This window comes from Mesocricetus auratus, unplaced genomic scaffold, assembly GCF_017639785.1.
Source record: "Mesocricetus auratus isolate SY011 unplaced genomic scaffold, BCM_Maur_2.0 Super-Scaffold_100014, whole genome shotgun sequence".
Classification (NCBI taxonomy): Eukaryota; Metazoa; Chordata; class Mammalia; order Rodentia; family Cricetidae; genus Mesocricetus; species Mesocricetus auratus.
This window is the reverse complement of record NW_024429197.1, coordinates 19,251,129-19,267,903: the sequence shown is the minus strand read 5'-3', so window position 1 is coordinate 19,267,903 and position 16,775 is coordinate 19,251,129. Positions and strand designations below refer to the sequence as shown.

The 16,775-nt window shown below is 43.7% G+C and overlaps 1 protein-coding gene across 4 annotated transcripts in view; it reads left to right on the top strand.

Moving 5' to 3' along the window:
* Positions 1–14,848, top strand: part of Rhbdl2 (rhomboid like 2) — a 36,005-nt gene extending 21,157 nt beyond the window's left edge. For 2 of the 4 annotated variants that reach the window (XM_005084349.4, XM_040756680.1), the window contains exons 3-8: positions 4,289–4,437; positions 5,498–5,610; positions 7,854–7,954; positions 9,687–9,747; positions 11,667–11,728; positions 14,349–14,848. In XM_005084349.4, coding sequence (XP_005084406.1) covers positions 4,289–4,437; positions 5,498–5,610; positions 7,854–7,954; positions 9,687–9,747; positions 11,667–11,728; positions 14,349–14,528 — 666 coding nt within the window. In that variant the 3' untranslated portion in view covers positions 14,529–14,848. Of the gene's footprint in view, positions 1–3,531; positions 3,604–4,288; positions 4,438–5,497; positions 5,611–7,853; positions 7,955–9,686; positions 9,748–11,666; positions 11,729–13,530; positions 13,636–14,348 lie in introns of those variants that run through there. The other 2 variants (XM_021235512.2, XM_040756681.1) reach the window with 2 other exon arrangements.
* Positions 14,849–16,775: the final 1,927 nt, after the last annotated feature.

Genomic DNA, 16,775 nt, shown 5'->3' with positions numbered 1-16,775 from the left:
AAGAGAGCCTGGGATACAAAGTTTGAGGTTAACCTAGGCTATATAGTGAGATGCTGCAACTAAGTAATTTACTAGTTAGCTAGCTAATTAACTAGTTAATGGATAGACAGTACACAAAAAAGCAAAAACACTCACAGAAACATCTGAAATGATGCTTGAAGATATCAAAGTCTATATGAACCTTGCCAAATTGAACATAAAATAAACCATTGCAGAAATCTATGGCAAATGTGCAAGTATTTCCTGTAGCAGGCTTTCTTGAACTGCTAACCAACTCCCAAATCAAGACAAAGAGACTTATTATCAATTATGAATGCTCTGGCCTTAGTTTAGGCTTGTTTCACTAGCTCTTATAATGTATATTAATGTTTTTCTTCATCTACATTTTACCTCAGGGCCTTTTACCTTTCATTCTGTATGTCCTACTTTTCCTGCGTCCTTCCTGTCTGTCTGTCTCCAGGCATCTCCCTCTCTTTCTCCCTGTCCTCTTCTCTCTTAAGCCTAGATTCCTTCTCTGCCCACCAGCCCCACCTAGTCCTCTCTTCCGTAGCTATTGGCCGTTCAGCTTTTTATTAAACCGATCGAGTGCCTTCGGTAGGCAAGTTGAAACAAATGTATCACATCTTTACATTGTTAAACAAATACAGCACAAACAAATGTAATACATCGTCACATAGTTAAAGTAATATTCCACAACCATTTCCAGAAGAGACTTACTTAGGGGGTTTCATTGCAAAATTGGGGAGCCTTATGCTCTGTGTCTGGATTCTCTGTGTATCTGGTGTCACTGTGCTGCTATTGATTCTGAGTGCACATGAGGATGAGGGAGGCATGGGAGAAAAATGGGAGATGATCACATGTTTAAGAACAAGACTGTACTTTGAGAGCATAGCTCCCCACAGTGAGGTCCTGGAGCAGGTGCCACAGTAGCTGCCTCTTACAGGAGGACCAGTTGAGGACATTGCTGTTAGTAGAGGGCTTGCCTAGTATACTTGAAAACCAGTATTCACTCCCCAACATTTTGTAAAACCAGGTACAGTAGAACATACTTGTAATCCCAGCATTCAAGAACTGTAGACAGAAGGATCAGAACTTCAAGCAAGGTCACCCTGTGCTACTTAGCAAGTTCAAGGCTAGTCTGGGATTCATGAAACTCTGTCTCAAAAAAAGAAACGTTCCAAAAATAGAATAGCATCCCCAGTTCTTCCATTGTTAATGATACATAGTTCCAAAGAACCATAGTTAGTTGTAAAACACTAATGTTGTCATAGAATCTCTCTCTGTCTTTGTCTTTGTCTCTGCCTCTGCCTCTCTCTCTCTCTCTCTTTCTCTCTCTCTCGTTTTTTTTTTTTTGAGACAACATTTCTCTGTGTAACAGCTCTGGCTGTCTTTGAACTCACTTTATAGACTAAGCTGGCCTTGAACTCACAAAAATCCACTTGCCTCTGCCTCCCAAGCACTGCGATTAAAGGTGTGTGCCACCTCTGTCCAGTTGCTGAGTATCTCTTTTTTATATTTTATTTTTAAATTTAAATTTAAATTAGAAACAAGGTTGCTTCACATGTCAATTTCAGGTCCCTCTCCTTTTCCCTCCCCTCCTCCCATGCCCTCCCACCAGCCTCTCCAATATCCCCTTATTTCCCCAGGGATGGTGAGACCCTCCATGGGGGTGTCCATAGTCTGTCATTTCATCCAGGGCAGGGTCTAGACCCTCCCCCAAGAGTCCAGGATGAGAGTGCATCTCTCATTGTTAGATGGGTGCCCAAAGTCCATTTGCATGCCCAGGATGAATACTGATCTACTACCCAAGGCTTAATAGATTACCTAGGCCTCCTCAATGACATCCACATTCAGGGAGTCTTGATCAGTCCCATGCTGGATTCCCAGGCATCAGTCTGGGATTCGAGAGCTAACCCTTGTCAGGTCAGCGGTTTCTGGGGGTTAAACCAGCTCAGTATTAACCCCTTTGCTCTTCAGTCCTTCCTCTCTGTCACTGGATTTCTTGAGTTCAGCTCAGTGTTTAGCTGTGGGAGTCTGCCTCTTCTTCCATCAGCCATTGAATGAAGGTTCTATTTCCCAGACTCTCTGGCCATGGGATTGTAGGCTGGCACTCCCCAAATCTAGGCTGAGTATCTTTTAACAGAAATCTTAGATTCTTTTTTATTATTATTTGTATGTAAGCACAGGTGCCTGCAGAAGCCAAAGTTACTGAATCCCTCCTGGAGCTGGAGCTACAAATGTTTGTGAGCCACCTGATATGTGTACTGGGAATTGAACTCAGTCTTTTGGAAGAGTGGCATATGCTTTTATTCACTGAGCTATCTCTTCAGCGCCCATATTTATATATATTTATATATTTGGCTTTTCGAGACAGGGTTTCTCTGTGTAACAGCTCTGGTTGTCCTGGGACTAGCTCTGGAGACCAGGTTGGCCTCGAACTCACAGAGATCTGCCTGCCTCTGCCTCCTGAGGGCTGGGACTAAAGGTGTGCCCACCAACGTCCAGCTTTTTTTTTTTTCAGAATGTTTCAGAATAATTTTTAAAATTATGTGTGGGAGCAGGGAGGGTTGTGCATGTGAGTGCAAGTACCCTTGGGTGCCAGAAGAGGGCACTAAATTCCCCGGAGCTGAAGTTACAAGCAATTGTAAACTGTTAGTTGTGGATGCTGGGAACTGAACTCAGGTCCTTTGTAGGTGCCGGTATGCACTCAATGGCTGAGTCATCTTTCTGGCTCCAACTCTGTAATGTTTGTATAGACTTTAGTACTCCCAAACCTAAAACTTTGGGTCTGGAGAGATAGTTCAGTCTGTAAGATACTTCCCATGTGGACATGAATTTGATTCCCAGAGCTTACGTAAAAAGAACCAGGAGCTGTGGCATTTGCTTGAGTCTCAGCACTAGAGAGGTGAAGACAAGTGGACGGATTCCTGAGGCTTGCCAGCCAGGCTAGCCTACTGTCTGGACTTTAGGTCGATGAGAGACTCTGCTCAAAAAGTAAAGTGTTTGGCACCTGAGGAATGACACCTGATATTGACCTCTGGCCCTGGCATGTGTGCACACACATGAAAATCAGTATGCGCATATAAACCTAAAACTTGTTTTCGAAATTTTTATTGTTTTATGTGTATGGTTTTCTGCCTGCCTGCATATATGTATGTGTACCCCATGCCCTCAGAGGCCAGAAGAAGGCATTAGATTCCCTGTAATGGAACTTAGAGATGGTTGTGAGCCACTGCATGGGTTCTGGGAATAGAACCTGGGTCCTCTAGAAGATTACCCACTGCTCTCAACCACCGAGCCATCTCTCCAGATTTCTACAACTTTTTGAGGTGTCATATTGGCGTTCAAAAACTTGAAAATTTGGATTACTTTGGATTTTATATTTTATATTCAGGTATTTGAACCTGCACTATTAATTAAACGCCAGGCTTTACTTAGAGTTGATTGGTTTTCTCACTAATGTCCTCTTTCTCGTCCTCTGGTCCTTTCTGATACAAGGTTTCACACTGCATTAAGTTGTCCTGCCTCCCCAGGCTCCTCTGATTCATGGCAACTTCTCAGTGGTCTTTCATGACCTTGGTAAAGATGAAGTATATTGGCCAGGTACCTTGTAGAGTATCCATGTCTGGGGTTGTCTGAGGTTTTTTCATTGTTAAGACTAGAGTTGGGAGTGTAGGGAAGAATGGCATAGAGATAAAGTGACCTTCCCATCACATCATGAGACTGGACATCACTGGGACACTGGTTTTCATCATTTCAGTAAGATTGTCTGCCAGGTTTCTAGGCTGTGATGCCATAGAGAAGGTGAGGGACATGGGTTATGTAATCGGGGAGGGTGATAGAGGAACACAGTGACAGCAGAGAGTTGGGAGAACAAGGAGAAGCGACTTCGAAAGTCTTCGTTACAATCTGGCCTAACAGGCAGAGGCAGGCGAATGTCTGTGAGTTCGAGGCCAGGCTGGACCGATAGCCTCCAAAACAATACAGAGAAACCCTGTCTCGTAAAAACCAAAAAAAAAAAAAAAAAAAAAAAACCAAAAAAAAAAAACCAAAAAAAAAAAAAAAACCAAACAAACAAACAAAAAAAACCAATCTGGCCTAACACTGCTCCGCATCCTGACAAAGTGAAGTATGATTGCTGTGGGGGGATGGTGGAGAAATTTAACTTCAACATCTTCAAAGCCCACGAAGAGCTAAGCGCTCAGACACAGTTACTGCTGATGGATTTGAATGGGGCCCATCTCTGGAGGAAGCTTGGTTAACCAGCATGACTCCTCCTCCTTGACAGCTGGCTGTGTTTATTTATTATGCTGTGTGGAAGCCTCAGAAGCAGTGGATCACTCTGGACACAGGGATCTTGGAAAGTCCCTTCACTTACCGCCCTGACAAGAGGGAAGAAGCCTGGAGGTTTATCTCATACATGCTGGTCCACGCTGGGTAAGGGATGATGATCAAGTCAACAGTGTCATTAGAGATCAGAAGTAATTGTTAGGCTGGGCAGGGTGGTATATGCCTGTCATTCTAGCACTTGGGAGCAAGAAGATCATGGCAAGTTTGAGGTTACCATAACCTACATGTTAAATCTCAGGCGGGCCAGCCAGCCACATCGCCAGACTCTTGTCTTAAAACACAAACAAAAACAGGGGTCTATGAGATGGTTTAGGGGGTAAAGATACCCACCAAACCCAACAACCTGAATTCAATCCCCAGAACCCACATAGTGGAAGGAGAGAACTGACTTTTGCAAATTGTCTTCTGACACACACACAGGCATGGGCATGCATACACTCATGCACACACACAAATATAATAAGATTTATTTTTAAAATTAGCTTCATTGGTCTTTGTTTCTGTTGTAATTGTTGCAAAGCAGAACTTATACATTTATAATTCTAAAAGGGTTTTATTTGCTGTACATATTGATGTAAGATTTTATTTTAAAACAGGTAAGAGGGAGGCTGGAGCGAAATTCCCAGAAACCACATGGTGGCTCACAGTCATCTATAATGGGATCTGATGCCCTCTTCTGGCATGCAGGTGTATATGCAGATAGAACACTGTATGCACAAACAGTCTTAAAATTTATTTTTAAAAAAGATAAGAGGAAAAACAAAATAGCAGAACAGATAAAAAATAGTTGCATGCTTAAAAAAAAACCAGAATACAGGAGCACGGAGAGATGGTTCAGTGGTTATGGGTGCTTGCTGCTCAGTCATGAAGTCTATAGCTTTGATTCTGAGACTCAGGTGGAGTGGGTCACAACTTCTGTGACTCCAGCTCTAAAGGATCTGGAGCCCTCTTCTGGCTGCCATGGGCTCTGTCTGTCTGTCTGTCTGTCTGTCTGTCTGTCTGCCTGCCTGCCTGCCTGCCTGTGTGTGTGTCTTTCTCTCTTAAAAGATAGAAAATAAAATTCTAGCACATTCTTATGTAGAACTGTTACATGCAAGTCTCCTATGACACAGCTGCCTAGATATATGACCGATGTTTGTCTTTGCAGAGTCCAGCACATTGTGGGAAATCTTTTTATGCAGCTCGTTCTGGGTATTCCCTTGGAAATGGTCCACAAAGGCCTCCGAGTGGGGTTGGTGTACCTGGCAGGAGTGCTTGCAGGTCAGTGTTCTGAGGGTAACATGGAATCAACACTTCTGGGCTCTTAGGATTGAAGCCAAAGGTATGGATGTTTACAGTGGGCTTTTTACTTGAGTTGATATTTATTGCACACTAGCATCTGATATGCATGATTATAATATGCTAGGGAATATGGTGTTAGAGATCATTTAACTAGAGATAATACAAACACATGAAGAAAAGTCACAGTGGCTGTCCTCAGACTATCTCATAGTCTTACTGCATTTACACACTTTGAAACTACAAGCAGCTTGGCATTTGGATCTTGAATCCCCTGATATGCTAGACTAATGAGTCTGGACCTTTTTTTTTTAGTTTCCAAACAGGGTTTCTCTGTGTAGCCCTGGCTGTCCTGGAACTCACTTTGTAGACCAGGCTGTCCTTGAACTCACAAAGATCCCCCTACCTCTGCCTCCCTAGTGCTGGGATTAAAGGTGTGTGTCACCATTGCCTGGCTCAAAATCCATTTCTTGTCTTTTTATTTATTATCTGGTGAATATGATGTGGTAAAGTTTCTCCCATTTATTTTGTTTTGTTCTTGCTTTCTAAGATAGGATTTCACTATGTAGACCAGACTGTCATTAACTTGTGGCAATCCTCCTGCCTCTGCCTGCCATGTGTTGGGATTAGAAGTGTGTGCTCCTATGCCAACTTCTCATTCTCTGTATATGTGTGTGTAAGTATGTATGTAGTCTATGTGTGTATTTGAGAGTAGCACATTGAAGAGACGTTTCTTCTCATCCTCCTCCTCTTGTGCCTCCCCCTCCCCCCTCCTCATAAGGGGAAATTCCTTCAGAGAAAGTCCTTCCTTCCTGAGTGCTTCCTCAGCAATCCTTTATTTATTTTCATGTGTATGGGCATTTTTGCCTTCATGCACACATGTATGTAGTGCCTGCAGTGACCAGAATAGGCATCAGATCTCCTGGAATTGGAATTAGGGGTGGTTGTGAGCCATGATGTACATGCTGGGAACCAAATCTAGGGAGAGCAGCTGGTGCTTGTAACAGCCAAGCCATATCCCCAGCCCCAAAACATTCTTTTTTACACAAAATAAAGATAGTATTACATCATAAGGAATGAAGGGAAGTCATGAGAGAAAAACAAAACAAATAGTAAAAGTAAGAAGTATAGAGAGGACATTTTAATGTTCACCTTCTTTTGGTCCAGGTATCTAGGACTGGGCTAGGACTCGAGTTTCATCTGGCTTGGAGGATATGATTGGACCTTATGTCAAGAAGGATTCTGAGCCACCTTCTGGGAGATGGTTCAGTGGGTACAGCTATTAAAAGAAGCTTTTCCTTGCTAGCCGCTTTGGTTTATCCCCCGCCAGCCGCCTGGGCTCTGCCGCATTGTAGTCCCCAAATAAACACACAAGATGCTGTATTAATTATGAAGCTGTTGGCCTTGCTTGTTTCTTACTGGCTACCTCTGACTTAAGTAATTACCCCATAATTGTTAATCTACGTATGTTTCTTACTGGAGAATAGTTCCGGGCTTCCTACCCCATGGCATTACATGTTGACTCTCTCCTGTTTCTCCTTCCCAGAGTCCTCCTGGACTCCTAGTCCCTCCTATCTAGATTCCCTATTGGCCAGACAGTGCTTTATTGGCATAAGACTTCCCCAACATACAGCTCTTTTTGATAGTTCTGGAAGATGAGAGTACCTGTAGTACTCAGAACATGGTTTATCATGCTTTCTTGTTTTTGTGTACCTGTATATGTGTGTGTAGACTTCTGTGGAGGTCAGAGGACAACTTATTGGAGCTGGCTCTTTTCTTCCATCATGTGGATCCCAGGGATCAAGTTATCAGGCTTGGCAGCAAGCTTCCTCCCGCTGAGCAATCTCACTGGCCAAGCTGAAGCAAGACCTCACAACACATGACACTGCGCTTTCATACAATATGTATATCAACTCTTTTACGTGCCGTCAAAGCCCTTGGGAGCTGTTTTATTAATATTTCCATGTTACAGACAGAAGATTAAATCATGTCCTGAAGTCATGGTGAATGGTCTGGCTCCAGACTCTGAGCTCTTGTCTCTGTTTTACTTTTAGCAAATGTTTCAGAAGTAACCCGCATGCCTGAATCTACATAGCACACAAGGGCAAGGTGGAATTGTTGCTTGCTAATGAGAAAATGGTCAAAATGTCCCATATTTTAAATTAATCCTACTTCATTCATAATTCTCACAGTTCTATCTGGTCTTTTGTATTTTATTTCTCCAGGTTCCCTTGCCAGCTCCATTTTTGATCCCCTTAAGTCTCTTGTGGGTGCTTCAGGAGGAGTTTATGCATTGATGGGAGGCTATTTTATGAATGTGATTGTGGTAAGAATTTGGGGAATGGAAGGCTTGTATTTTATTTTATTTTCCTGAGACAGGGTTTCTCTGTGGAGCCCTGGTTGTCCTAGAACTCACTCTGTAGACCAGGCTGGCCTCAAACTCACAGAGATCCGCCTGCCTCTGCCTCCCAAATGCTGGGATTAAAGGCGTGGCCACCAACGCCCAGCATGGGAATCAGCCAAGGCTAGTCTGGAACCTGATATATAGCAGAAGGTGGCCCTTACTTTGCTCCTCTCTTGAATTCTGGATCTTCGCCTTTTAACTATCAAGGTCACAAGCACGCACCACCACACCCTGTTTCTGGACTTCAAAAAAAAGAGTTGCTTATTTTATTTTATGTATGTAAGTGTTTTCTCTGCATGTATTTATTATGTGCACCATGTGCATACTTGGAACCTGTGGAGGTTAGAAGGGGTCTGGTCCCCTGGAAGTGGAGTTACAGATGTTGTGAGCCGTTGTGTGGGTATTAGGCACAAACCCAGATTCTCTGGAGCCATCTCTCCAGCTCCTAGACTTGTTTGTTTTTTGTTTTCTTTATAAACAAATCATTGTTTGATTCAGGGAATCCTGATTTTTCGACATTTACTGAGTTCTTATGACCGAAGAATTGTTTGGTCACTGGAAAAACACAACTCCAGTCCAGCTGCAGTGAACCCATTGGGTCATGCTGTCACCAGGACACTGCTTAGTCAGACACCTGTATTTTGACTTATTGAGTTGCTGCTCCCTCCCCTTTCAAATAATAAACTTTCTTTCCAGGGAGCTAAAGTTCAATTTAAAATAACAGCCTCCAGACAGCGAGATGACTCAGCAGGTAAAGGCCTGGACACTTGAGTTCAATCCCCTGCACCCACACGGTGGAAGGAGAAAACCTATTCTCACATGTCTTGTGATCTCCACATGTGAGGCATGGACATGTACACACACACACACACACACACACACACACACACACACAAACACACAGAGGCACACACAATACATTTTTTAAATATATAATTTAAAAATAATGGCAAGCTATTTCCAGTCTTGTAAAAAAATGAACGAAATGCTCAAATATCGGTTAAATCTCTTTTAACTCCCATGGGGAAAGAAGATGAATTAGTAAAAGAATATTAACCAGAAAGGCTTAGAAATATTCTATCAGACTTATCACTTCATGTATTGACACATTAAATGTTGATTTAATGTTACTTGTATTTAACTACTGGATAATGAAATTGTGTCATTTACATTATAAAATTAAATATTATGTTTTGTTTTATGGTCCAAAATACAGCGGCATTGTCCTTCTCTGGTGCATTTGAAAACCTGGCTGTTACATCTGTGGTTTGCCTTGCAAGTATTTGAGGCATAGACATTGCTTTAAGCTGGGTGTGGTGGTGCATGCCCTTTTTTTTTTTTTTTTTTTTTTTTTTTTTGGTTTTTCGAGACAGGGTTTCTCTGTATTGTTTTGGAGGCTGTCATGGAACTCACTCTGTAGACCAGGCTGGCCTCGAACTCACAGAGATCCGCCTGCCTCTGCCTCCCGAGTGCTGGGATTAAAGGCGTGCGCCACCAACGCCCCGCTGGTGCATGCCCTTAATTCCAGCACTTAGGAGGTAGAGACAGGCAAACCTCTACCAGTTCTAGAACAAACCCTATCTTGAAAGCAAAATCAAAACCAATAAACATTTTTTATATGAAATAGCTGCTTATATTTTTATTGCTTTACCAGAATTTTCGAGAAATGATTCCTGCCTTTGGAATCGTCAGGCTACTGGTCATCATCCTGATAGGTAAGTGAGATTTGTGAACACTTTACACCCTCAATCTCTTCAGCCTTCAGAAGGGCTCCTCAGGGTTCCTGGCCCTCCCATGAGGGGTGATTGATAGTCTGGTGTTGGGGAGAACTGTCTGCTGGTAGAGGTGCCTAGGTAATGTGCCAGGACAAGCTCTGGGTGTGCCCTGCGCCTCTCACAAGAGCTTCACTCATGATTTCTGCTCCGGATTCTCATTTTCATGCAATGGAAAGTACATCATCTTTTTTTCTGCAAAGGGAAAGCTTAGAGAGTACTGAGATAATCTATATTCTTACTAAGTTTCTAAAGTTTCGGTTTGGGTGGGGGCAGTAGGAGGGAGGTTTGAGATAGGTTCATGTAGACCAAGATGGCCTTGAACTAGAGATATAGATAGAATGACCTTGAACTCCTCTTTCTCCTGCTCCCATATGTGCTGTCTTACCTGATTTTATATAGTGCCAGCGATCCAACTCAGGGTTTTCTGCAAGGTAGGCAAACACCCCACCAAGTGAGCTCCAGCCGCAGCCTGTGTCTTACGTTCTTTGTGCATAAAACCTCTGTCTGGTCTCTCTGCTCCTGTTCTTGCTTCTTATTTCCCATCTTACAGCCAGACTGATTCTTCCCCAGTCCCACCCACAAAAGCAAGCAAACCAAAAATCTCATCAGACTCATGTCACCTGTACTCAAAACCCTCAAAGTCTTCCTGTCATGAAATTGTCACTCATAGTCAAACTCCCTGCTCTTAAGGTCCCTGAGCATCTCTCCCCAGCCCCTTGCCTGATCCTGTCACCCACCTCTCCATCTTTAATTCAAGTCCAGAGTTGCCTGGAAGTCTCTCTGAAACACAGGAGGCTGAACCTGGGCCTTCCTTTCTCATTCACCTATCTAGGGTGTGCCGGAGAATTTCATTTTCAATATGTTCCTGGTGCCAAGTGTCATGGTTCCCGCTTATAATCCCAGCAACATAAAACAGAAGTTCCCGGATGATTCTGATATTGCTGAGTTGAGGGACATCTCTGCCTCAGGGAATTCATGCTCGCTCTTCACTCTGTCCTGAAGATTCTTGCTTTACACAAGAGCGTGACTTGTCCCCTCCAGTGAAGGCTTCTTGAAGAGCTTCCCTGATCCTTCTATTACAAAATGACAGCCTGGCTGATGAGATGCTTGCCTCAGTGGGTAAAAGCACCTGCTGCCAAGCCTGACACCCTGAGTTCAATTCCCAGGGCCTACGTAGTGGGAGCAGGGAACCGACTTCTGCAAGATGTCCTCCACACAAGCACTGTGGCACATAGGGACACAGCCACACACACACAACCACACTTACAACTAAATTAATTAAAAATAATATTTTAAAGGACAGCCTATTCCTGACATTCCAAATTCTTCTTAATCTGTATTTTCTCTGTAGCATTCAGTGTGACATGGCACACTGTTATCCTTTTTGTTTGTTTGTTTGTTTGTTTGCTTGATTAGTTTTTAAAATAGGGTCTTACTCTGTAGCATTGGCTGGCCTGGAATTTGGTATGTAGACTAGGCTAGCCTCGAACTAACAGACATCTGCCTGCCTCTGCCTTCCAAGTGCTGGGGTTAAAGGCATCAGCCAATATACCTGGAAATGCACACTTCCCCTCTCCCTCCATAGGTCAGGGCCACCTGGCCTGCTCTTTGCTCTACGTCTACTATGAGAATAGTGCTGTCAGGTGGAAGATAATCAATAACTACTTCTTTGATTAGCAAATCCATAACTGGGTTATGATAATGTCCACTTCATTGGGCTGTTATGAGAACTGATGAATTAATGGAGAGCTCTAAGAAGAGCAGCTGACACAGCAGCAGAGTAAAACAGGACACTGTTGAGGAGAACAAAACTGCCCGATGTGGGGATGCTAGGCTTCATCGGGTGTCTTCTCTTCTAGTTGCGTCAGATATGGGATTTGCTCTCTACAGAAGGTTCTTTGTCCCTGAAAATGGGTCTCCGGTGAGTTTACTTCCTATCTTTGTGCTTGAGTGTGTGTGTGTGTGTGTGTGTGTGTGTGTGTGTGTGTGCATGTATGCACATATATGTTCATGTCATGTATGTGGAGGTCAGAGGACAACTTTCAGAGTTGGTTCTTGCCTTCCATCTTGTCTCTGCCTCCAATCACACCATAGGAATTCTGGGATTACAGATATATGCTATTATATCCAGCTTTTTTTCTTTTCTTTTTTCTTTTCCTTTTGTTTTTCATGTGTGTGTGTGTGTGTGTGTGTGTGTGTTTTAGAGACAGGGTTTCTTTGTGTAGCCCTGGCCATTCTGGAACTTGATCTGTGGACCAGGCTGGCCTGGAGATCACCTGCCTCTGTCTCCCGAGTGCTGGGACTAAAGGTGTGCGCCACCACTGCCAGGCCCAGCTTTCTTACAATATTCCCTGCTTACCCAGCTTTCCCACATGAGTTCCATGACTCAAACTTAGGTCATCAGGCTTCTGAGGCAAGAACTTTTTTATCTCTTCAGTTCCAATTTCTTTCTTTCTTTCTCTGAGACAGGGTTTCTCTGTGGCTTTGGAGGCTGTCCTGAAACTAGCTCTTGTAGACCAGGCTGGTGTCGAACTCATAGAGATCTGCCTGCCTCTGCCTCCCGAGTGCTGGGGTTAAAGGTGTGCGCCACCACTGCCTGGCTAGTTTCAATGTCTTCCCTTTTTTGTTTGTTTGGTTTTTTAAGAAAAACTTATTTTCCCATCTAAAAGAGTCATCATGTCATCTCAGCACTCAAAGACTGATGCAGGAGGGTCTGGTGTTCAAGGCCACCTTGGACTAATAACAAGAAAATAAAACAGACAAACACACACACACACAAAGGGATATCAAATAGAGGTTACAACTCCAATTTAAAGCAATCAAATATCCATATTTCAACAATATTCCTAAGGTAGATCTGAGAAGATGCTTCAATGGGTAAAGAGTTTGATGTACATATGGGAGGACTGCATTTCAAACCCCCAGCACTCACATAAAGGCCAGACAGGTCCATGGTGGCCAACCTCTATTCCCAGCCCTTGGTAAGAGGAAACTGGGGTCCCTAGGGCAAGCTGCCTAGCTAGAGAACCAGAATGATGGCGCTCAGGGCTGAGGTAAGAGACTTTACCTCCCTGGGCATGGTAATACATGCCTTTTATTTCAGCACTGGGAGGTAAAGGCAGGAGGAACTTTGTGAGTTTGAGGGGCCTGGTCTCCATAGTTAGTTCCAGGACTAAATAGAGAGTTCCTTTTTTAAAAAAAAAATGGAGATACCTACTTCAATACATAAAGCGGATCGATGGAGAGTTGATTGAGGAGGGCAGCTTGCATATACATGTGTACCCACAGACCTGTAAACACACATGTGCATGCACACATATCTCAAATGCACAGATATGCACAACCAAAAACAAAAGGAAAAAATTCCCCAAGAAATCCAAGATTAGAATGGTAGGCATTAAAAAACAGGCTGCCCCTGCCCACAGAGAATTCAAAACAGACTGGAAAACTGGATGTGGGGCACGTCAATAGTCTCAGCACTTGTGAGGTAGAGGCAAGAGGATCAGGAGTAAGATCATTCTCAACTGCATAGCTAGTTCAAGGCCAGTATGAGATGTATGGGGCTCTGTCAAAAAAAAAAGTGGAATGAATATTGCAATGCAATTTTATGTCCAAGTACACTATAAAGAAAGCTGACATGAGTAATTTTCAGTGGTTAGCTTTGAATGTGGTAGTACATTTCTATTGTTATTTAATGTTGTTTAATTCTGCATCTCATTTCAGCCATTTATGAAAGCAGAGATGACTCATGACCACTCCCACCCTGGTTCTTGGCTGGCTTTCTGTGTAGAGATATCCCAAATGCAAAGCTGATCAAGAGAGAAAAAAGTAACATTTGTCTTGTGTGCTGAGAGTGGATGAAAATGACATGTTTTGTTAGGGTTGGTGGTATACACCTATAATCCTAACACTCAGGTGACTGAGGCAGGATAATTTCTTTGAGTTCTAGTCCAGTCAGGGTTATAGAGCAAGACCTTGTCTCAAAGAGAAGGAAAGAGAGAGAAAGAAAGGAAAGGAAGGGGGAGGGGAGAATTGGGCTGGTGAGGCGGTGAGATGGCTCAGGGTACTGCGCTTCCTGTGCAAGTCTGACGAAGTATGTTCAGCCCCTGAAGCTGTGGAAGGAGAGACTCGACTTCACAAAGATGTTCACTGTCCTCTACATGTACCCAATGGCATGTGTACCCCATCGTAATACACATGTACCATAATAATAATGCTACACAAACAAAAAACAAAGAGACCTTTTTTTTTGAGACAGGGTTTCTCTGTGTAGCCCTGGTTGTCCTAGAATTCACTCTGTAGACCAGGCTGGCCTTGAACTCAGAGATCACCTGCTGGGATTAAAGGCAAGCACCACCATGCCCAGTTTTACGTGCTTTACAACATCACCTTGCCTTGGGGAAACAAAGGGCTTTAGGTTTCCTTAGTGGGGAGACCCAGACTTTAGGGCTAGGATGGTATTTGCACTCGGATAGGAGATCCACGGCTGAATTACAGAGTTAGCACCACCCCCAACCATTTCTCCCCCCCTTTCTCCAAAGGTCTCCTTCGCGGCTCACATCGCAGGCGGATTTGCTGGGATGTCCATAGGTTACACTGTGTTCAGCTGCTTTGACAAGACTCTGCTCAAAGATCCCAGGTTCTGGATTGCAATTGCTGCATATGTAGCTTGTCTCTTATTTGCTGTGCTTTTTAACATCTTCCTGTCCCCAGCAAACTGACTAACCTCTAATATAAGCCAGTTAATAATAGTGCCACATGGGGAGGACTGGAAAACTTTGTGAAGAAACACAGACATCCCAGCATATGCTAAGAACCTTCTAAAGAAGATGGGACAGCACCCGATTCATCACTTCTGAGGGGAGCTTCTAATAAGAAGGAAGGAGAAAAGACAGGAACTGAAGAGTGAGTCTTTCATGCATAGAGTACGCATGTATTAGCCTCTGAAGGAGGAATCATCCTGGGGGATGTAATATGGAGCTTCTTTGAGAGACTCCATGAGAACTGTACTATCCTGAGAATAAACTCTTTTCGTATCTGTGTTGGTCTCTCGGTTCTTGTGGCTCTGAGGCAGAATGCTCCTGTATTCCAGGATGGCCAAGAGCTGGCTGAAATCAAGAAGGACCTAGAACTCAGGTCTCTGCTTACATAATGGGCTGTGTGCTACCACCTGGGGCCTCCAGTCTTTGAGCTGGCACTCCACCTACTAAGCTGTGCTCTCTACTCAAAAGTGATTGTCAGGGCTGGAGAGATGGCTCAGTGGTTAAGAGCACTGGCTGCTCTTCCAGAGTTTCTGAATGTGATATGTGCTTGGACTTCAAGCGGTTAGTGGCTCTTCTAAGAGTGGGTAGGGTTTACATGGGGCAGTGGTGTCGACTGTAACTCCAGTAAAGGTACCCAAAGTCTACCTTTAAACTAAAAATTCCCATTACCTTCTTACCCCCAAACACTGCCGACATTTTGATATGTATCCTTGCAGATTCATTTCTACTTAGAATGGAAGGAGAAATGGATTTTGGCTGAGGGCTGGCTTATCCACTGCACTGGATGTACTAGACTTGTCAACATCGAAGGACAGTTTGAATTCTTGGTGTTTCTTTGTTTTTTGAGACAGGGTCTCTCAGCATAGGCCTGGCTACCCTAGAACTCACTCTGCAGACCAGGCTGGCCCCAATCTCACAGAGATACCCCTGCTTCTACCTCCCATTGGGATCAAAGGCGTGTGCTACCATGACCCGATGGCAGATTGAGTTCTTTGAAACTGAAGGTGTCTAAGGAATAACTCTTTGTAAGTGTGGCTGAGTTAGCCCTAACCCCAACCTTAACCAAGAGACTTGCTTTAGAGCATGACTTAAGGTTTCTTCAGTGTTAGTTCAGAAAGTCCTATATTCTCTGGATTGCTGCATGACAGATGTGTGTGATGACCATTCCTTCACATTAGATTGTTGCTAAATTTTTGTATGACTCCTTAGGGGTGGTACACATTCGATGCACATACAGACATCTAGGCACATACACATTGTGCTCACGTGTGCACACAAACACACACACACAAACACACACACACACACACACACACACACACACAGAGGCCTCGGGAGATGACTCAGGGTCCTTAAGGTAGCATTGTAGGAGACAGTACATTATATCAGAAGAAGTGGGGTGGGTCTAAAAGAGAAAAACCGACTTCTCTGTAAAATAGAGAGCACCAGCTAGGCATAATGGCACTTGCCTTTAATCCCAGCACTGGAGTGGGGGTGGGGCAGAATGCAGAGGCAGTTTCATCTCAATGAGTTTGAGGCCAGCCTGATCTACATAGAGAATAGAGTTCCAGGCCAGCCAGGCTTACATAGAGAGACCCTTCCTCAAACAAAAACAAACAAATAAACGAAATCCATAAAACCTAGAAAGGAGGGATAGCTTAAAATATAAGAGAACCGCTGGGCGTTGGTGGCGCACGCCTTTAATCCCCGTACCCCCTTGTCTCTGAACACTAGTCACTGAAGACATCACTGATTAACCAATGGATGGCTTGAGCTCCACTGTTTCTTCATGCTAGGATTAGATCTGTCCAAGCTGGTCTGACTTGTTCCCACATTGAGAGAGAGGGGAGTGACACTTGTCAAGTGGTTAGCATCAATTAGCTTTTGTTTTTGTTTTTGTTTTTCCATACAGGGTTTCTCTGTATTGCTCTGGAGGTTGTCCTGGAACTTGCTTTATAAACCAGGTTGGCCTTAAACTCACAGAGATCCACCTACCTCTGCCTCTAGAGTGTTGGGATTAAAGGTGTGCTCCACTAACGCCAGCCATCCATTAATTTTTTAGGCTATTTTAAAGTTTATATATTTGAGACAGTGTAGTGGTCTGAATGAGAAAGGCCCCATAGGCTCATATGTTTGAATGTTTAGTCACCAGACAGTGGAACTGTTTGAGAAGGATTAGAAGAAGAGCAGGTGTGGCCTTGTTGG